The sequence below is a fragment of the Bombina bombina genome, chromosome 1 (genome assembly GCF_027579735.1).
Source record: "Bombina bombina isolate aBomBom1 chromosome 1, aBomBom1.pri, whole genome shotgun sequence".
NCBI classification, from domain to species: domain Eukaryota; kingdom Metazoa; phylum Chordata; class Amphibia; order Anura; family Bombinatoridae; genus Bombina; species Bombina bombina.
Genome location: NC_069499.1, coordinates 972,784,665 through 972,808,153, shown reverse-complemented (window position 1 = coordinate 972,808,153; position 23,489 = coordinate 972,784,665). Strand labels below are relative to the sequence as shown.

General features: G+C 39.0%; 1 protein-coding gene across 3 annotated transcripts in view; it reads right to left on the bottom strand.

Moving 5' to 3' along the window:
• The window catches only part of LSM14B (LSM family member 14B), a 51,731-nt gene extending 31,487 nt beyond the window's left edge, over positions 1–20,244 (bottom strand). For 2 of the 3 annotated variants that reach the window (XM_053705997.1, XM_053706074.1), the window contains exons 1-4: positions 20,075–20,244; positions 10,300–10,463; positions 2,207–2,342; positions 1,687–1,812 (exon numbers count right to left, since the gene is read on the bottom strand). In XM_053705997.1, coding sequence (XP_053561972.1) covers positions 1,687–1,812; positions 2,207–2,342; positions 10,300–10,463; positions 20,075–20,195 — 547 coding nt within the window. In that variant the 5' untranslated portion in view covers positions 20,196–20,244. The remainder of the gene's footprint in view (positions 1–1,686; positions 1,813–2,206; positions 2,343–10,299; positions 10,464–20,074) is intronic. The other variant, XM_053706155.1, reaches the window with a different exon arrangement.
• Between the last annotated feature and the right edge of the window lie 3,245 nt (positions 20,245–23,489).

Below are 23,489 nucleotides of genomic sequence, written 5' to 3'. Positions count from 1 at the left end.
CACTGCAACTATGTGCTTAACTGTCGGAAAAGGGGTTAAAAACAGTTAAAGTACTGCTCGGGGCCCAAAGAGCTCTGGTACCATGCAGAAAGTGCTAGCTGTAAAGCAGTGTTGTGTGCAACTAGTGTTATTTATTGGATTAGCTGAAGTATTCGCTCCGACCAGCAGTGTTGATAGGGATAAAATATGACACTTATGAATTAGAGCATATTTTATCACAATAGCCCTTTAAGATTGTGATTTCTAGATAAATTTCACAGAGATAAGCAAAAACTAAGCATGACACCAAGCTTACAAAACACTGACCATGCAACAGACATACGCTTTCACAGCAAGGTTTGCTTAGAAACCAACATCTATATTTAAAGAGTTAATACAAGCAATTGCCCATTGGGAATGCAATTCTAGCACTCACTAATGGTAGGGGCAGTCCTAATACCTAGGAAACTTTACATAAAAATAATGTTCTAGATCTTTGTATCAAGTTAGGGCTGCAAAATGTGGTTAACGTATTAGCCATTTAATAGACCTGTGTAACTGCCTCTAAAGTCACCTGTGAGAAGGACTGCCCCTTAAATGTTTTACACTGAGTGACATTTTGGCCTTCCAGATTACACAAGGAAAACTATTTCTGTAAGAATGGTGTGGAAGCACTCTAAAAACATTTTACGAAGGAAGGAAGGAAGGAAGGGACGGACGGACCAGTAGAGATTTTTTTTTTTCCTCTTCAACTGACAATGCATAAAGGTCATCTTATGATCTTATGTGAGCTGGCATATCAGAAAACATTTACATATCAAAGTTTCATTTAGGAGAATTTGATGGTTAAAGGGATATTCCAGCCTTATTACTTGTGTTTTGGTTGATGAAGTTTTGTATAATTTAACATTTGTAATAAACGTTTCATAAATTTGTAACCGTTTAAATATATCTATTAGTAGTTTTGTTTGTTTCCACTGCCCAGTTTTCTTTACCTTTAAGCCAATCCGATGTTGCATACATTAATACGAGCGGTGCTGAGCCTCACACTTTTTTACAGGAGTGCGCATATTGCACACATGGACAGTTAAAAAATACGTCAGAGTCTGTCAGAAGACTGGTTAAGGAGGTGGAGCCGCTGTTGACATTAGCAAGTGGCTACGTGTTAGTTGTAAAATGGATTCATTCACTATTAATTTTAAAAACATAGTTTACGTAGTGTGACCATATTGTTGTGACTTGTCAAACTTCAAAATTTTTCAAGGTAAATAAAAAATTATCATGCAACTACTTCCATCACAAAAAGGAGACGTGATTGACCATCTGCGCATGCGTGCGCGCGCTCACAACCTGAAGGAAACAAATTTACATATAAAAGCCGATTGTTCAAAAACCATTTTAGATCACACAGCAAAACCACTCCTTTGTTTGGGGGCATTTTAGACCAATATAAATACGCATCCAAAACAAACCTTGCTCTTTAGCAAAACTATTTATTTTTTTATAAAAGAATAACATTTGCACACATTACCATTTTAACAAAAACCATCCTAAACTTCACAAAGGATTAAAAAAAATACGCTGGAATATCCCTTTAAGTCTACACTTAAATCTTGTGTAGAATCTGCAAGGCCTGTGTCACTATTAACAAGCTGAAAGGGTTAAACAGCGCATGCACAGTTAATACACAGCATATCAGGCTGTTACCCTTTGTAGAGAGGGAATGCTGCAGAGGATCTGATGAGATGTCACTGTCCGGCACCGCTGGCTGCGGAGACGGGGAAGAGCAGGAGCTGGATGCTGCGGCTGAAGCTGGAGGACTCACCAGTTTCTCTATACAGATGGCCGCAGGATAGGCAAGAGACAATAAGCATTAATTGGCTTATTAACCATTCACTGCAGAAGAGGCCACTATGACAGCAGAATGGCACTGATTACTATCTATCCATAATAGTATGCACCTACAGAACCATAAAGGTGTTTAGTTTTAAAATCTCCCCTGAACATCTTTTTAATTAAACTGGTCCTACATCTTAATACTGGACACCCTCCTGTAAAGGATGCAGATTAATTTTAAAATAGAAGGCACTCTGCTCTCCTGGCTTTGGGCCAGGTGGTTTATCAAATATGAGGCAAGTGTGCATACTGTAAATGACTATACATGTCACAATGCCATGTAACTAACCATTTAATAACATTTTAGATATTTTTATCCTGTATCACTTACCTAAACCCAGAGAGGCTGCATATTGCTGGTTGAGAAGTGAAGTGGCAGCAAGCTGACTGTAGGATGGCATGCCTCGAAAAGGACTGTATGGCACAGAAGGTTGGTAGGATGCTGTGGGGGCAGAGCCCAGAGAAGACTGAAAAAGATATGCATTTCCATTCAATCTACTCATTCCCAGAATATTCACACAAACCCTGTTATAAGATACGGTGTTTTAAAGTCATTTTGGAGAGTATATGAACACAAAAAACACCCATTGTAAAGTTATTATGAGGCGCAATTTAAGACCTAGTATAGAAACAAAACAGCAAAAAAAATAATTTCTTCTCTTTTCGTTATGGATAAAAAAAAAAAAAAAAAAGTTAACACAATGAGCTTGTTGCCACTTAATTTTCTGTATTTTATATCACCAAAAAGTCCCGTTTACAGATTAACCCAAAAAAAAAAAAACAGAAAAAAAAAAAAAAAAAAAAAAAAAAATTTTTTTTTTTTTTTTTTTTTAACTCACAGGGTACTCCAATAATCCACTCGTTCACAGCATGCAGATAAAATGTAGCAAGCTCCCATGCTTGATAAAGCAGTCAACAGCTTTATCCAGTATGGGAACCTGCTTCAGTTATCTGAATGCAACAATCGAGCAGGTTGTGATTAGAGAACCCTGTGACTTGGCTTTTAAAAACATGTCAGCCAAGAGGGGTGTTAATCCGTAAATGGAGGACTTTTCTGTGACAAATTGTGTAAAACATTTTTAGAAGTTGATGCTCATTGTGTCCATACTTCAAAGTGATGGATACATTTTTATGTTTACTGTCAAAATATATCTATAACAATGCATTTGTATACACAACTGAACTGCTGCATTTATTCTCAGCTGCTGTTGGGGAACAGACCATAGCTTTACAAATTGATTTCAAAAAGCCTAAAAAAAAATAAAGTTTATACTTACCTGAAAAATTTCTTTCCGTACATGGGTACAATTTATCAAGCTCCAAAGCTTGACACCCCGTACGCTGCTCCATTACCCGTCCGCCTGCTGAGGCGGCGGACAGAAATCAACCCGATCAATTAAGATTGGGTTGACACCCCCTGCTAGCAACAGATTGGCCGCGAATCTGCAGGAGACTGCATTGCACCAGCAGTTTACAAGAACTGCTGGTGCAATGATAAATGCCGACAACATATCAATGTGCAACGGACATGATGAGCTATATCAGATCAGGTCCGCTCGCACTTACATAAATTGACCCCATGGAGTCCACAACGTGATTTAAATTACGAGTGGGATATTCACTCCTGGCCAGCAGGAAGAGGCAAAGAGCACCACAGCAAAGCTGCTAAGTCACTTCCCTTACCCATAACCCCCAGCCATTTAGCTCTAGGGAATTGGAAAAAGATGATAACACAAAAAGGTGGAGGTGCCCGAGGTTTAGAACAAAAAAAAAAATTAATAAAAAAAAAAAATTAATAAAAAAAAAAAAATAGACTGTCTAATCTTAAGAGTGGGGTCGTGGACTCCATGTCCAAAAAGAAAGAAAATTTCAGGTAAGCATACATTTTATTTTCTTTCCTAAGACATGGAGAGTCTACAACATCAATTAAATTACTAGTTGGAACCAATACACAAGCTAGAGGACACAGAATGAATAGGGAGGGAGAACAAGACAGGCAGACCTTAACAGAAGGCACCACCGCTTGAAGAACCTTTCTCCCAAAAGAGGCCTCAGCCAAGGCAAAGTATGAAATCTGTAAAATTTTGAAAAAAGTATGCAGAGCGGACCATGTTGCAGCCTTGCAAATCTGTTCCACAGACGTTTCATTTTTGAAAGCCCAAGAAGAGGAGACAGCCCTAGTGGAATGAGCTGTAATTCTCTCAGGAGGCTGGTGTCCAGCAGTCTCATAAGCAAAACAAATCACACTTCTCAACCAGAGGGAAAGAAGTAGAAGTAGCCTTCTGACCCTCACGCTTTGAGAAACAAACAGGGCAGAAGACTGGCAAAAATCCTTAGCCTGTAGGTAGAATTTTAGAGCACGCACAACATACAAGTTGTGCAACAGATGTTTCTTATGAGGAGGAGGAGGGTTAGGACAGAGGGGAACAACAATTTCCTGATTATTTCTATCAGAAACCACCTTAGGGAGAAACCCCAACTTAGTATGAAATAACCGCATGAAAAATAAGGTAAGGCGAAAAGCCGAGAGTTCAGAAACTGAGCAGAACAAATAGCAACAAGAAACAAAACCTTCCAAGATAACGGCTTAATATCTATGGCATGCATTGGCTCAAACAGAACCTGTTGCACAAAATCTAAGAGCAAGGTTAGGGCTCCAAGGAGGAGCAACCTGTATAAACACAGGCCTGATTCTGACCAGGGCCTGACAAAAAGTTTGGCGGATGTGCCAGATGCTTATGTAAAATAGATAATGCCGAAATCTGACCTTTCAGAGAACTGACTGACAACCCTTTCTCCAAGCCTTCCTGGAGAAAAGAAAATTATAGAAATACTGACCCTACTCTATTCACACAAAAAAAAAAAAAGTGGTATTTACGCCATACCTTAAAGGGACACTGAACCGAATTTTTCTCTCTCATGATTCAGATAGAACATGCAATTTTAACTTTCTATCTTACTCCTATTATCAATTTTTCTTCATTCTCTTGCTATCTTCATTTTGAAAAGCAAGAATGTAAGTTTAGAAGCCGGCCCATTTTTGGTTCACAACCTGGGTTGTACTTGTTGATTGGACAGCACCAACAAACAAGTGCTGTCCAGGGTACTGAATCAAAAATTGGCTGGCTCCTTAGTTTAAATGCCTTTTTCAAATTAAGAAAGCAAGAAGAAAAATTGATAATGGGAGTAAATTAGAAAGTTGCATGCTCTATCTGAATAATGAAAATGGGTTTAATGTCCCTTTAAGGTAAATTTTGAAAGTAACGGGCTTGTGAGCCTGGTATCAATAACCGATTCAGAAAACTCACGCTTAGACAGAACTTCAATCTCCAGTCAGCTTCAAAGGAATGAGATTTGGATGGAGGAAAGGACTGTGAGTTAGGTCCTTCCTCAGAGGTAACCTCCAAGGAGAAAGAGATGACATCTTCACAAGGTCTGCATACCAGATCCTGTGAGGCCAAGCAGCAGCTATTAGAATTACATACGCTCTCTCCTGTTTGACACAAGCAATAACTTGTGGAAGTAGCGCGAACGGAGGAAACCGGTATGCTAGACCGAATTCCCAAGGGACCGCCAGAACATCTATCAGAGCGGCCTGCAGATCTCTTGACCTTGAACCGTACTTTGGAAGCTTGGCGTTCTGACGAGACGCTATCAGATCCAACTCCGGCACCCCCCCACTTGAAGGTTAGCCTGGAGAACACCTCCGGATGGAGAACCCACTCCCTGGGATGAAATGTCTGTCTGCTCAGAAAATCCACCTTCCAGTTGTCCACTCCTGGAACGTGGATAGTAGATAGAAAACAATTGTGAGCTTCCGCCCACTTAATAATCCGTGCCACCTCCTTCATGGCTAAGGAACTCAGTTCTCCCCCCTGGTGGTTGATGTAAGCCACTGAGGTGATGTTGTCCGATTGGAACCTGATAAACCGGGCTAAGGACAATTGAAGCCAAGCCATCAGAACATTGTAGATTGCTCTCAACTCCAAGATGTTTATGGGGAGAACAGACTCCTCCCGAGTCCATAGGCCCTGAACCTTTAACGAGTCCCATACTGTTCCCCAGCCTAGAAGACTGTCATCCGTGGTCACAATCATCTAGGAAGGTCTCCGGAAGCATGTGCCCTGAGACAGATGATCCTGAGAAATCCACCACGAGAGAGCTGTACATCAATTAAAGGAAAAAAAAAAATATATATATATATAGACACCAAGAAGCTGTCCAAAATGGAACAGTCGGGTGAGGGAGGGGTCACATGACCAGCAGAATCAGAAAATGTGCAGCAATAACTAAAAGCACACGTTTCTAGCAGCAACTGCCTAGTAAAAACTTGATACAACAAAGTAGAGCCCAACAATCACATTTCCTAAAAAAAAAAAAAAAAGTCAAAATAAACTAAAACATAGAAAACATCCCATAAACAGCATGTTAAGTTAACCCCTTTGGTCTCCACACATACATGAAGTGCCTGCACCCTGCCTAAATAAATCCTTCCTAAAAGGATTAATTATGTCCCAATAATTACTGCAGGAAAATCTTCTCAAGAGCAAGTCTCCAAAACCTAGAAGACAAAAGCACTTGCCTGCAAATCCAGCTGTCCAGCAGGAAGACAGCTCACAAGGCGTGATAGGAGTGTGTCCCATCAAGAGACCTGCAGATAAAGAAAGAACAGAGTAACCAACTCTGGCTTTCTATACTAAGGGCAGCAGACATGTTAGAAAACCAAGCAAGTACTACCGCACAACTTTCTAACTGCTTAAAAGCCACCACTACTCTTCAAGAGATTGACGTGGACACAGCTAAACCCAAATCCTTGCTTGCAGGGAAAAAGTACCCCGAAAAAGGAATTCATTTTTTTAGACATGAACTTCACCTCCTCCATTGAGGGAGGCGAAGAGAATGACTGGGGGTTATGGGTAAGGGAAGTGACACTTAACAGCTTTGTTGTGGTGCTCTTTGCCTCCTCCTGCTGGCCAGGAGAGAATATCTCACTAGTAATTGGAATGACCGGACTCTCCATGTCTTAGGAAAGAAAATAAATTTAGCACATGATCATTCATTTCCCAATAAATAAGACAAATACATTTTGATCAAGATGCACATTTCCTCTTGTATTTCAGGAAAACAAACAGAAAATCTAGAACAGTTATATAAAGCTGGACTATTAAACCTACAGCACCGGTTTTCAAACCGGTCCTCAGGCCTCCCCAACAGTCCAGGTTTTCTGGATTGCCTTGGATGAGAGCAGGTAAAATAACCATGTTTACTAATCAGCTGATTATTTCACCTGTGCTCCAGTTCAGATATCCTCAAAATGTGGCCGGTTAGGGAGGCCTGAGAACAGTTTTGAAAACCAGTGCCCTACAGCAAAGTACATTTTAGGTCCATTACAGTGTGATGATTTTAACTGTCTGGAATAATATTCTACAAGTCTACCTATGACGACAAGTATTAGAATATCTTATTAAAGATAAAGATTAGATCAAATTACATAAAGCTATAAAAGACTAAAGTTCAAGCTAAATAAAACAGAACAACAAGAGACTGTTTATGCACCATGCAGTTTTGAATGATTGGAAGAGGGGCTCTAAAAGGCATATTTCATTCCATCTCTGACATACGTAAACCATTCCTTCAAGTGTAAAAAGAAATCTGTCTCAAATGAGGTCACAACACCAAAGATTCAGGTAATTAGCAAAACCATAGGGAGATTCTCTTTGAATAGATAAAGTGGGCTATCACTTCCCTATGATTAAGAATGTAATGAGACCTAATTTGAAACAAAGGAATTCCCTCCTGAATGAGGTAGGGGAGGAAATCATATACCCCTTTAATGTACATGTAATCCCAATAATATATACTATTCTAAGCAAGATTAGACAGAGGAAGTCATTCTAAAATGTGTCACCCATCTGGATAATTGTGGTTAAAAATATCTGAGCTAATACTTTTAAGGTTAGATACTGGATTCTTACTCAGTGGTGCAAGGCAGGGTGGATAAAAATAAATTAAAAAAATAAAATGCTTTTTAATCAAAAATCTATATAAAATGATAGTTACTATTTAAGATCATTATATCTGAAGGTTATTCATCCTGAAATATAGATTTGTTTTTAATTATACAGCAAGATGCTGTATATCGCAGGTCGTCTTGTTTAATTTTTTTGGTAATGTCATGTTCTTCCAGATGTTTTTGTCAAATTATTGTGGGCAATTTTCGATCTAGAAGCCAATATTATTTGTCTGCAAAAAACACATGTCCCTTCTTCACAGCAACAAATGTTATAAAATTAACAGAGTTGAGAAACATACCTTAAAGGGACAATCATGAAAGAAAACTTTTGGGTTTCAGATAGAAGTGAACGTGAAAATTATATACTCTATTATAAAATGTGCTTAATTCTCTTGGTATCCTTTGTTTAAGGCAAGCAGGGCTCTACTGGGGCCTAGCTGAACACATTGGATGACAGTGACAAGCAGCTAGCTCCCAGTAGTGCATTGCTACAATGGATACAAGAGAACAAAACAAATTGGCAAAGTAAATTGGCGAGTTGTTAAAAACAGCATGTTTTCTGAATCATGAAAGATTTTGACTTTACTGTCCCTTTAAGGCACTGGTTTTAAAACCTGTCCTCGGGCCTCCCCAACAGGTCAGGTTTTCAGGATTACCTTGAGAGAGAGAACAGGTAAAATAAACCATGTTTTCTAATCAGCTGATTATTTTATCTGTGCTATAGATAAGATATCCTCAAAATGTGGCCTGTAAGAGGCCTGTGGACAGGTTTGAAAACCATTGTTTTAATGTCATTGTTCCCATGCAACACTATATACACAGAATCAACCCATACTAAGTTTAACTGAATAGATTGTGGAATGGAATAGATCTGAACAAGGACCCAAGTGTGAGGCGGGAAGGGGCAAGCATCAAAAATTAAATCTAATGTTTTACTTAAATTGTTAAGGTAATTGTTATTCTTCAGTAAAAGTGATTGTGAAACTTACTTGATATGCTTAACATGATGTGTAAGGAGAAAGCAAAATAGGGCAACTCATTCATCAATATCTTCTAAATCACATTTTTAAACAGACTTATTTTTGTATACCCTCCTCCTGCAAAGCACCAGCTTTTATTGGTTCTAATGACAAATCAGTCTTTATCCAATCCTAGCATGTCCCCCCTTTGGAGTCCATTGAGTCAGTAACAATGCCCATGGTTGCGAATTGCTGGGGGGGAGAGAAACACACATGCGGAAAAGAAATCATGGGCGTTGTTACTGACTCGATGGATGCCAAAGGGGGCATGCTAGAATTGGATAAACACTGATTCGTCATGACCAATTAAAAGCCAGTGCTTTGTGGGCAGAGGAAAGGCAGAGTATAAAACAAACATATATACACACACACACAACCCTATTTTGATTTCTCCTTACACAACCTGTTAAGCATATCAAGTAACTTTACAATCACTTTAAATAAAACTATTTAAATTATTTCTCCTGTCAATAAATTATAGCTGAAAAGTTAATCAAATATGAATAATAATCCTATTAAACTGTAGAAAGATCACTAAAATGGTTGGGAGGTGTACTAGCTATGCATATATAATGCTACATAACCAAATCAGCAATAGTTTGATATAACTGGAATAATCTGAAAAGTTATAATAAAATGAAAACCATGATTTAATTTATTTCAAATCAGACTTACCGACTAGTGATATCAATCAAATCCACCCTGGTGCAAGGTGACTAAAAGCTGTATTTTATGCTTTTATATGGTTAACATTTTAGAATACATTTTGGTGTTTTAGCAAGTTTAACTAAAGCTAAATTTGGAACCATAAAGCAGATGAATATTGACTTCTACACTGCTTTTCCATAACTTTCCTGGTTAATGTCAAAAAACATCCTTGCATTCTGGATTGTGGCTCTTCAATATTCTGATATTTCTGCAAACTAAAATTATTTTCAAAAAGGATTTGTTCTGCTGATAAAAACTTATTACAATTGGTGCATACATTAAGGAACAGGTGGACAAGGGTATATGCCATTCGTAATTGCCTCTCTCCGCCCAGCTTCTACTCTGGCAGGCAGCAATCCGCTGCCTGCATTTACCATTGCACACAAGCACTCGCATGCAACTACGCCCCCTGCAGACGCACAAGAGCTGTCAATCTCCCCAGTCGGAGGAGACTGGGGAGATTGAAATTCTCCACCTAAGAGGTGGAGAACAGGGCAGGGCAGGGAAGCAACGGTCTCATGACCGCTGCTTGATAAATCTTGACTGCAGGTTTGCTTGAGCGAACCTGCAGTCAAAGGGGAGAGAAGGGCTTGATAAATAGAGCACATATATAAAATGTTTCACTTACTGATTTAAAAAAGCATTAGCAGTGAAAGGACAAATTAAACACACAACTTTAGTTACCTGGACTATAGCTGGGTCTTGAGGCAGGGCATGCTGAGCTTTGGGTGGTTCACATACAGTGATGTCTTTAATGTCACTTCCCCGGAATATTATATATTCATATACTTCTTCTCTAGGAGGGGCTGGACGGTCAGTCGGACGGTCCTCTGTCCCAAATGACCGCACTGGAAGAAAGATTGGAAAGTTATTACTGGAGGATATTTAGTAAACTGTGCTTCTCAGCCTTGCTCACATGAAGCAGCTGCTGCAAACTTATTGGCAAGTCTTCAAGAAGATCTTATGTTCATTCAGTCGTCTAGTATTGACTTTGAAGGAGCATTGTAAAAGCAAGGGAAGTTTCCTGCATCAAATGAACTGAAAGTTTGTCTGGGAGGCACCATTACACAAACCATACTTATAAATGCACTAGCATTTTTACCCCATAATTATTTTAACCCCTTAATGACCAAGGACATACGCCACACGTCCTCGGTCTGGAAAGCAGCTGGAAGGCCTCTCTGCACCGGACATCGGTGGCAGGTATCGTTGGTGGGTGGGAGCAAGTCTGAGAGGCGGGTGGCGGCCATCGATGCGCCGATTGGAGCGGGACGGGCGCGTGAGGGAACTGCTACACTACAGAAAAATAACTAAAAAAATAAAAAAAAAGTTTTAAAAGCTGTAAATAAACAGCTAAGGGATCTCGAAAGGGTGGGGGGTTGATTTGGGGGGGGAAGCTACACTACAGAAAAGGGCATTTAAAAAAAAAAAAAAAAAAAAAGCACATTTTTTTACTAAACTGGGTACTGGCAGACAGCTGCCAGTACCCAAGATGGCGCCCATTAAGGCAGAGGGGGAGGGTTAGAGAGCAGTTTGGTGGGGGGATCAGTGAGGCTGGGAGCTAAGGGGGGATCCTACACAGCAGCATATGTAAATATGCTTAAAAAAAAAAAAAAGCCCAAATATAGCTTTTATTTTAGTACTGGCAGAGTTTCTGCCAGTAATTAAGATGGCGGGGACAATTGTGGGGTGGGGGAGGGAAGAGAGCTGTTTGGGAGGGATCAGGGGGTCTCATGTTTCAGGTGGGAGGCTGAGCTCTACACTAAAGCTAAAATTAACCCTGCAAGCTCCCTACAAGCTACATAATTAACCCCTTCACTGCTAGCCATAATACACGTGTGAAATGCAGCAGCATTTAGCGGCCTTCTAATTACCAAAAAGCAACGCCAAAGCCATATAGGTCTGCTATTTCTGAACAAAGGGGATCCCAGAGAAGCATTTACAACCATTTGTGCCATAATTGCACAAGCTGTTTGTAAACGATTTCAGTGAGAAACCTAAAATTGTGAAAAATTTAACTTTTTTTTTAATTTGATCGCATTTGGCGGTGAAATGGTGGCATGAAATATACCAAAATTGGCCTAGATCATTACTTGGGGTTGTCTACTACACTACACTAAAGCTAAAATTATCCCTAAAAGCTCCCTACATGCTCCATAATTAACCCCTTCACTGCTGGGCATAATACACGTGTAGTGCGCATTGGCATTTAGCAGCCTTCTAATTACTAAAAAGCAACGCCAAAGCCATATATGTCTGCTATTTCTGAACAAAGGGGATTCCAGAGAAGAATTTACAACCATTTAAGCCATAATTGCACAAGCTGTTTGTAAATAATTTCAGTGAGAAACCAAAAAAGTTTGTGAAAAAAAATTAGTAAAAAAGTGAACGATTTTTTGTATTTAATCGCATTTGGCGGTGAAATGGTGGCATGAAATATACCAAAATGGGCCTAGATGAATACTTTGGGATGTCTACTAAAAAAAAAATATATATACATGTCAATGGATATTCAGAGATTCCTGAAAGATATTAGTGTTCTAATGTAACTAGCGCTAATTTTGAAAAATAATGGTTTGGAAATAGCAAAGTGCTACTTGTATTTATGGCCCTATAACTTACAAAAAAAGCAAAGAACATGTAAACATTGGGTATTTCTAAACTCAGGACAAAATTTAGAAACTATTTAGCACGGGTGTTTTTTGGTGGTTGTAGATGTGTAACAGATTTTGGGGGTCATAGTTAGAAAAAGTGTGTTTTTTTCCATTTTTTCCTCATGTTATAATTTTTTTATAGTACATTATAAGATATGATGAAAATAATGGTATCTTTAGATAGTCCATTTAATGGCGAGAAAAACAGTATATAATGTGTGGGTACAGTAAATGAGTAAGAGGAAAATTACAGCTAAACACAAACACTGCAGAAATGTAAAAATAGCCTTGGTCCCAAACGGACAGAAAATGGAAAAGTGCTGTGGTCATTAACCCCTTAATGACCACAATGTACCCTGTATGTCACTGGTCATTAAGGGGTTTTTCAGGACATAATAGCACAAGTCTAGCAAAAAGACGCTATTAATACTGTCCCTCCAGCAGGCTTTGTGGAATAGAGCAGTCTCAACGCTGGTGGCAAGACCGCGCTATAAAACAATCAAGTCCCAAAAAAAGGCCAGTGACATACAGGGTACGTCGCTGGTCCTTAAGGGGTTAAGGGGTTAAACCAATATACTGCAACCTATGCCTAAGTGATTGTTTATGCAATTTATTTATTTTTACTTATACTGTCAGTATTTTTTGTTTTGCCTAAGCCATGTGATTGATTGTGGTATGGTATTATATAGAACTACTATTTTTTTTTTAAAACAAATTAATCTGCCTATTCATCCTGAAACAAGAATTAGTTTTAATTGTATAGCAAGATGCTGTATAATCATGGCTGCAATGTTTATTTTTTGGTAAAGTAATTCCATTAACCCATTCAATTTACTGTCACTTTAAAATTGCATTGCTCCCCTGCAAATCTATGAAAACAGAATAACCGCAATACTAAGTTTCAAGAAGCTCAATGTATACAAGATTGTTTGGCGTGGAACAGATCTGCACAAGGACCAAAGTGTGAGGAGAGAGGGACAAACATTAAAAAAATTTTTTTTTATTGTTTTAGCTAAAAAAAAAAATTTAGGTAATCATTTTTCTCCTTCAACTACAGCTGAAAAGTTGATCAAATATGAATGATTAACATAATAAACTGGAGATATATCATTTCAATTAAATTATTGGGAGGTGAACTATATGCATATCTAATTATACAGGGAGTGCCGAATTATTAGGCAAGTTGTATTTTTGAGGATTAATTTTATTATTGAACAACCATGTTCAATGAACCCAAAAAACTCATATCAATATCAAAGCTGAATAGTTTTGGAAGTAGTTTTTAGTTTGTTTTTAGTTATAGCTATTTTAGGGGGATATCTGTGTGTGCAGGTGACTATTACTGTGCATAATTATTAGGCAACTTAACAAAAAACAAATATATACCCATTTCAATTATTTATTTTTACCAGTGAAACCAATATAACATCTCAACATTCACAAATAAACATTTCTGACATTCAAAAATGAATCAGTGACCAATATAGCCACCTTTCTTTGCAAGGACACTCAAAAGCCTGCCATCCATGGATTCTGTCAGTGTTTTGATCTGTTCACCATCAACATTGCGTGCAGCCAGCAACCACAGCCTCCCAGACACTGTTCAGAGAGGTGTACTGTTTTCCCTCCTTGTAAATCTCACATTTGATGATGGACCACAGGTTCTCAATGGGGTTCAGATCAGGTGAACAAGTAGGCCATGTCATTAGATTTTCTTCTTTTATACCCTTTCTTGCCAGCCACGCTGTGGAGTACTTGGACGCGTGTGATGGAGCATTGTCCTGCATGAAAATCATGTTTTTCTTGAAGGATGCAGACTTCTTCCTGTACCACTGCTTGAAGAAGGTGTCTTCCAGAAACTGGCAGTAGGACTGGGAGTTGAGCTTGACTCCATCCTCAACCCGAAAATGCCCCACAAGCTCATCTTTGATGATACCAGCCCAAACCAGTACTCCACCTCCACCTTGCTGGCGTCTGAGTCGGACTGGAGCTCTCTGCCCTTTACCAATCCAGCCACGGGCCCATTCATCTGGCCCATCAAGACTCACTCATTTCATCAGTCCATAAAACCTTAGAAAAATCAGTCTTGAGATATTTCTTGGCCCAGTCTTGACGTTTCAGCTTGTGTGTCTTGTTCAGTGGTGGTCGTCTTTCAGCCTTTCTTACCTTGGCCATGTCTCTGAGTATTGCACACCTTGTGCTTTTGGGCACTCCAGTGATGTTGCAGCTCTGAAATATGGCCAAACTGGTGGCAAGTGGCATCTGCACGCTTGACTTTTCTCAGTTCATGGGCAGTTATTTTGCGCCTTGGTTTTTCCACACGCTTCTTGCGACCTTCCACACGGAACTTGGTCCGGCTCGAGGATTGGTGTTGTTGCCGTTGTGAGTCTCCCGGGCGACGCTGTGGTCCCGGCCCGCTTGGTTAGGCACGTTCAAGTGCCGCCCTGCTTGTGAGTATCTTTTCTCTCCTTATACTCACCTGTCTGGGTCTATACGTTATCACCCTATTGGCGCCTTCCTGTTTCCCCACTACAGATTTCCTAACCGTCTACGCACGCTACAGAAGAGCAGCCTTATATTGGATTGTTTGCTACATTCGTCACCATAGGCGCACCTCCATCAAGGACTTATTTTGTTTTTGATATCTGTTTTGCGACCTTGTTGACTATTTTGAATGAAACGCTTGATTGTTCGATGATCACGCTTCAGAAGCTTTGCAATTTTAAGAGTGCTGCATCCCTCTGCAAGATATCTCACTATTTTTTACTTTTCTGAGCCTGTCAAGTCCTTCTTTTGACCCATTTTGCCAAAGGAAAGGAAGTTGCCTAATAATTATGCACACCTGATATAGGGTGTTGATGTCATTAGACCACACCCCTTCTCATTACAGAGATGCACATCACCTAATATGCTTAATTGGTAGTAGGCTTTCGAGCCTATACAGCTTGGAGTAAGACAACATGCATAAAGAGGATGATGTGGTCAAAATACTCATTTGCCTAATAATTCTGCACTCCCTGTATAGAAGGGAGGTGAACTATATGCATATCTAATTATATAGAAGCAAAACAGTAATGGTCTGATATAACAGGAAAATTAATCTGAAAAATTATTCTAAAAATGAAAACCATGATTTTAAAATCTGTCTAGCGATTTAAATAAAATCCACCCTTGTGGAGATTCAAGATCTCAGGAGAAAAAAACAACTCTCCCTCCTACTCCTCACACCAAACTTCAGAAGCATTATGTCATTAGATCAGCAACAGCTTGCCAATTCCCTTGAACCTCTCCTCTCATCCTTCTCCTGCCCAGACCAATCTGTGACTATAATTCCACCCTTACAGCCATCCTTGACAATCTGGCCCCCTCTTACCATAGCTCAGCAATCACACTCATCCTCAGCCCTGGCATACTCCTCTGACAGTACCTATGCAGATATTACCATACTGCTGAGCGACACTGGAAAAAAAGAAATATCTCGGAGTTCAGCTGATTTTCTTTCTTACAAATTTATCTTGAACTCCTACTATTCTACCCTCAATGTCTTCAATTTTCCCTTATTTTCCCCCCTTCTTCCAAAATCTCGACCCCTGATAGCTCTATAACTGTCAACAACTCCATCATTACCCCCCTACCCCGCATGCCCGATGTCTCTGGGTCACATTTGACTCAGATCTCTCTTTCACTCCTCACATTCAGTCTTTGGCTAAAGCCTGCCGCTTCCACCTTAAAATTAGACATTTCCTTACACAAGCCACAACTAAGATTTTAATCCACTCATTTCCCACCTTGATTACTACAACTCTCATCTCTGGTCTCCCCAGCTGCTGCATAACTCCATTACAATCCATAATGAATGCCTCTGACAGGCTCATCTGCTGCACCTCTCTGCCAATCCCTTCACGGGTTTCCTCTTGCCTCTAGGATTAAATACAAAATTCTGACTGACATACAAAGCCCTCAACTGCACTGCTCCCCCGTATATCTCAGACCTTGTCTCCAGATACTCTCTCTCCCGTCCCCTTAACTCTGCTCATGACCTACTCCTCCCCTCTCTTTTTACCTCTTCACACTGCCGTTTACAGGACTTCACCAGACAGGCTCCCATCTTGTGGAACTCTGCCTCGCTCCACAAGACTACCCTAGTTTTGAAAGCTTCCAGCGCTCCCTAAAGACTCTACTGTTCAGGGATGGACACAACCCACACTAACCTTTCTTTATACCAGTTCCTCTTCTCTATTGCTATCCCCTGAACCCCCTTAGCATGTAAGCTTAAAGTGATGGTAAACTCTCCCCTTTTTAAAATCAGATCTGGTATGTAAGCGCTATTTTAGATGGGTTTTTATTCATCATGTGCAATGAAGATGCTCTATAACTTAGTTATTAATATAGATATGAAATTCAAATACCCCACGTTACACCACCCACTTCAAAAGTCAATTTTCCTGTCAGCTAAATGATTGAATTATTCTCCAATCAATGCTCTAGCTACAACAAAAGTGCCAGATGGGGAGAGCGCTGAATGGACAACAATTCAATCTGTTAGCTCACAGAAAATTTTACTTTTGAAGTTGGCGGAGGAGCATGCAGTATTTGAATTTCATATCTATATTAATAACTAAGTTATAGCGCATCTTCATTACAGCTAATGAATTAAACTCCATCTAAAATAGCACTTACATTCCAGATCTGTTTTACAAAGGGGAGAGTTTACCATCACGTTAAGAGTTCAGCTGTTTGTAGATCACCTTCATAAGAGCTGACTACAACCGTGCGACTCTTGGCAGGGCCCTTTACCAGTTTGATCCCTATAAATATTTTGTTGTACTCCGCCTTTGTTTCTAGCACTGCGGAATCTGTTGGTGCTCTACAAATAACCGATACCAATAATGTGACAGCCCTCAAAAAAAACAAAACAAAAAACACATGACTAAAATCAAGGCTTCTAAGAAAAACAAAAAAAAAAAAAAAAAAAAAAAACTTAATCTCAACTATATTCTACCAAAACCTTTGCACACTGGTGTATCCCAAAGGGAGCCAGGCACACAATAGATTTTGCTCATTTTAAACCGTTTGCTCAGGTATTCATAAGACTTGCCAATACTTGTACATCATGCATACACCTATTTAGATTACAAAAGCTTGACAATATTCATACAAAATTATTTAAAATTGATGCAGCATAACTAAAAAGCTGACAAGAAAATATCTGCACATCTATGAAGTTTTTTTTTTTCCTTCAATTTCTTCAGTTTATAGTGTTCTCCACAGTGGATGTCACACTGATTTAAAGGGACATACTCTTCTTTGCTTAAATGTTTTGAAGATTATTTGTATAGCCCATAAAGTGTGTGTGTTTTTTTTTATAAAATGTATAGTTTTACTTATTTTTAAATAGCATTGCTCTGATTTTCAGACCCCTAACCAAGCCCCAAAGTTTTAGGAGAATACTTTCAGATACCTACTCCAGCTTGCTCCTGTTTGTGTAAAGGGTCTTTTCATATGCAAAAGAAGGGGGAGTGAGTGTCTTATTTCACACTTGCAGTGGGGCTCACCAGCTACCTTTTCAACAGAGCATCTAAGTAAGTTTTTAAACAGTTTTATACTGGATTTTTATATCAGTATCTGTGCATCTTATTCTTTATAGTAGTGTCTATTACATGCAGTTGTATAAAAATTAGTGTATACTGTCCCTTTAACAGGACTGTCTGCACGTGCCAGATGCACATTGCTTTGGAAGTCCTGGGGCTAGCATCCTGACTGGCTACTTAAAGTCCCTTTGGAAAGGGATGTGGCTACTGAGAAAATGGAGGTAAAATATCCTCCTTTTTCACACTTACAGGAGCTTGTTTGGCATCCCATTCCAAACCAGTGGAATATGGAGTTGAGCATGCCTTGAAGCTAAAATAACAACTTCTAGGAAGGCTTTCCACAAGATGCTTTTCAGCACCTGGGTAGCACCTGCTGATGGGTGGGTAAATAGTCAACAATCATTACCGAGATTACATAACCAAAATGTCCCATTTTGGTTATGTAATCTCGGTAATGATTGTTGACTATGTAAGCTCCTAAGCTTACATTCCTGCTTCTCAAATAAAGATACCAAGAGAACTAAGAAAAAAAAAAATAGGAGTAAATTAGAATGTTGCTTAAAAAGGCACGCAACACACGCTGTCTGAATCATGAAAGAAAAAAGTGTGGGGTTAGTAAACCTTTAATAGGAGTGTCCAAACACTTTTAGCCATATAGTGTGTGTGTGTGTGTGTATGTATGTGAACAGTGGAGAGCATACATACGCCAATATCCCTTTAAAGAGTTATTAAACACTTTGAGATGGAAATATAAAATAAACCATATATATATATATAAAAAAAAAAAAACACGATATACTTTCATTATTCATTTTGTCCCATTTTCCTGTAATTCCATTCTGAAATGCTGAGCTTTCCAGTTTGTTAGAAATGGAAGCGCAGAACACTTGTATTCCAAAGAGCCTTTGGCAGCACACTCTAGTTACCTATTTATAACTGGCAACAGAGAAGGTAACCTAAATTACAGCATGGTAGCTCTCATGGTTTTGTAGAAACTAAAACTTGACACTTATTTTGTCAATTTTTACACAACTAATTAAATGTAAAAAAAATGCATCCACAATATACTCAGACTAATCTTTTCTTTGAATGCATCATGCTACGTAGCATTTTAGTTTTTAAAAGAATATGAAACCCCTTTATTGTTCTTTCACGATTCAGATAGAGCATGCAATTTTAAGCAACTTTCTAATTAACTTTTATTCATTTTTCTTTGTTCTCTTGGTATCGTGTTGAAAAAGCAGGAATGTAAGCTTAGGAGCAGGCCCATTTTTGGTTCAGTGACATGGCAAGCGCCTGCTTTTATTGGTGGCTAAATGTAGCCACAAATTAACAAGCGCTACCCATGGCGCTGAACCAAAAATGGGCCTGCTCCTAAGCTTACATTCCTGCTTTTTCAACAAGATACCAAGAGAACAAAGAAAAATTGACAATAGGAGTAAATTAGTTGCATGCTCTATCTGAATCATGCAAGAAAAAAAAAAAAAAAAGGGTTCCATATTCTTGTAACGCTAAAGCTATGGCTGCTTGTTCTGACATTTGAATATTCTATGATTTTTGCTATGAATCACAAATAAGAATAGGGATTATGTGCCTTTAAAAGTTTATTTTGATAAATGAATACCTTTTAGATTTATGTCAACACCACAATGTGATACATAAGTATCACGGGGCAAACAGAGCCACACCACATATGCAAATTGGCAAGAGCCACTTGGTTAGAAGGTGGACACACAAATGATATGACAGGGAGGAGGAGTCAGCCGAGCATGACTGGTTAAATCGCATACTTTAAAGCTTTGACGGATAACGAATTAGTGACCTCTTTCTTTTTATATGGCTCTTACGTCATGGCGTGACGAAATTTAACACGTTTAAGTAACCGGAGGCAAGTAAGTGGATTTAGGTTATGCGCTAATTCGGCAGAGACTATGTGCACCATTTATGTAAGAGCGGTAAGTAGTATTGTCTCTGTGAGTGGGTCTAAGAATTTGTGCAAAGGTTTAAGGGAAACCCGGGGTAGTTGACACTGACGAGGAGTGTTGAAATTATAGGCTGCGTTTATTACCCAGGCCGCAGCTCTGCAACAGCCTCACCAGGAGGGGGCAGCACGAACACTGACGCAGATTCCGAACATGGGGTGCCAAAAGGGTATCCCTTGCAACTCCCTTTCAATCTCCCCTCCCCGCAACCCGTTGTAGGTCTCCCTCTCACCTTTAGCCAACGCCACCGTGGAGTTGTCGGTGTCAATGGTATACAAAATACCCTCATAGCGTATCTGGGCCTTGGAGATAAGACTGATCTTGCTACCGATGTACGGCGTTCCAGAGCTCATTATGCCACCTGCCAAACTTCACCACCTCTTGAGGAACCGACTGACTGCAAAAGCGCCGCCCACTCTGCCACCTTATATACCATAATCTTCGCTCCTCCCGAAACTCCACGCCAGGGGCGGGACAGTCAGCTCCTGTTTGTTGCTGTGCGCTGTGTATATTTTTTTCACAGAATGGTGACGTCCTGTAGGGCGATTGGCTGTGTGGACTGAACCTGTAGTGGACCAGCAAATGGTGACGTATTTACGACACGTGATGGTGTTGTGTCTGCGCACGTTGTGAGTGAGGGGTTGGGAGATGTCAGCCTGTCTCATCTCTCATTAGACCCATCATCAGCTCTGTTGTGGAGTACAGTGCAGTATATACTAAAGCACATATCACTGCACTGCATTTAAAAATCTCGCTTGAGAGAGAAGCAGGAACGCACAGATAAAGGAATCGCATTTGACAACAGTTGATCGGTCCTCTAGCAAATAAGTTAGGATCTAGTTTGCATGCTTACTCCAAATTCATAGACAAAGACAACCTGTAGTACAATTTGTAACCCTGGCACTGGCCTTCCTAAATTCTCTGGCCATAATGCAATGATCCACTATTTTTATTATGGCGTCTTTATTTTATTTAGTATTAAAGGGACATTGAGGTAAAAATGTAAATGCAGAAGTATGAATTACATATTTAAATAGAAACATATTTACAACATACATGTATTGACAAGAATAATTCAAGTAAAAGTTATCACTGTTTTAGTGTTAGCATTTTTATCTGCACTTGCATTTGAAGCATAGCTAGATATTCTCAGTACAACATTTTAAATAATGCAGCTGCTCAGAGAATCAGTGGGGCTTGTATAATGTCAGCAATAAACAAACTGAGTCATTACCAGATGTTAACCCTTTCGTGACAGGGTTAAAGTGCCTACATCGGAACAACTGTTCCGATGTAGACAAATTGAAACTACGCGATCGTGCATACGATCGCGAGATTTCAATTATTGGATCGCATCTGGGGGGCGTCCCTACAATCCTAGGAACGCCCTCCAGACCGCGATTAAATCCCTGAAGCACAGAAGGCTTCAGGACAGCCGTTAGTTATGACGTTCCATTCCGTCATAACGGCTTTAAAGCCCAGTCTAATTATGACGGAATGGAACGGCATAACGGCTTTAAAAGGTTAAAAGCACCTTAGGCTCTCTGAGCAGGTGGTTTGTTTAAAATGCTGGTGCACAGTGCATACTTAAATAAACTTTTGAAACAGCTATACATTTTTATTAGAAACATATTTGCTAATATATGTATGTTACAAAAAATATTCTATTCAAAACGGAAATGCATCCATGTGGATTCCAATTTTGGCTGGAATGTCCCTTTAACCATTGAGATATGGGGTTGGGGGGTTAGCAGCAACATTTAGAAGGTTGCAAATTTAAAGGGACAGTCAACTCAAATTTTATTATGGTTTAAAAAGATAGATAATCCCTTTATTATGCACTCCCCAGTTTTGCAAAGACAACATGGTTATATTAATATACTTTTAACCTCTGTGATTACCTTATATCTAAGTCTCTTTTGACAGTCCCCTTGATCACGACTGATTTATTATCTATTGACCAGCATTTTAGCAGTGTTGTGCAGAACCCACAGGCGTGAGCACAATGTTATCTATATGGCCCATATGACCTAGCAGTCTCCTGTTAAAAGCAAATAAAAAAATCATGTGATTAAGAGACTGTCTATAGTTGCTTAGAAACAGGCAGAAATTTAGAGCTTTGAATGTTATAAAGTATATTAATATAACAATGTTGGTTGTGCAAAGCTAGGGAATGGGTTGTAAAGGCGTTATCTAACTTTTTTAACAATAACAATTTTAATGTTGACTGTCCCTTTAACATATATACACTGACACATTCCCAGTCATATGCTCTCCAAATATTTATTTAATGGCATTGCAACTTTAACCCTTTCGTGCCGGGGTTAACTTGTCTACATCGGAACAACTGTTCCAATGTAAACAAATTGAAATCTCGCAATTGTGCACATGATAATGAGATTTCAATGATGGCATCGCGTCAGGGGGGCGTCCCTATGATGCTAGGCATGCCCTCCAGACCGCGATCCCATCAGGGAAAGCAAAGCGGTTAGGACATTGTATTTCGTCCTTCGGTGCTAAAACCAAGCAAAATTCGGACAAAATACAAAGTGCTAATGGCATTAAAGGGTTAAAACAACATAAAGAAAACATTTAGATCAATGCCAAATCAATCACTTGTATATATTTCTTTTATTGCAATAATTTTAAAAACGTTTTACATTCTGGTGCCATTATTTTTAAGTTTGCATTTTATATCTGACATTTACTAAATACCACATATCATACAAACATTCACACAAAAAACACAGCATTGTTATTAAAATGTATGCTCAATGTATCATTTTGAACAATGTAAAATGTTGCTTTTAAAAGGGACAAGAAACTCAAATTTTGATAGATACAAGTTTTCATTTTTTTTGTAATTTACTTATGTTATCAATTTTTCTTTGTGCCCCTTGGTATCTTTTGTTGAAACGTAGGGATGTAAGCCGTTTCATATGTTGGTATATGTTGTGGTTCCAGACACTACTCTTGTTTTAATCCCTTTACATTTCTGATACTCAAGTTGCAAGCAGTGTGCTGCTGCTATGCACGTCTGCCAACAGGTATTCCTAACACAAGTAAGATAACTGAAATGTGTATGGGCATTTTGTATACATCATATTCCACTGGCCAGAATCCTAGGTTGTACAGCATTAATAGTAGTGTGCAAGAGAAACAGCTTTGGAGTTGAAATTCACAGAACAGCAATCGCTATGTTGAATGTTACATGGTCAGCTGAATTTTTTTTTTTATGAGAGACCCTCCAGACTCAGTGAATGCACAATATTTAGATATATTGTACAGCAGAAACAAGCAAAGTATATATATACACAGTATACAACAGAAGTAATTACAACCCTGTGCAATATCACTTAAATGCCAAATAATTACAAATTGTATCACCTTACAGTAATTGCATTACCTCTAAGTTTTTACAATAGGGTATTTGCTCTTATGTAAAATTAAAAACTAACAGTTTAGATTTACTATATTAAAAATACCAGCCCCACACTAGGAACTCAATGCAACAAAAGTCAGTACATCTTTAATTACTGAGATTCAAATCTTTTATTATTTCAATACTTCATACATTCATCTTTATTTTTGATGATAGACTCAATCCAACTCAGGAAGGAGGTTACCAGTGAAGCGCACATTTGTGG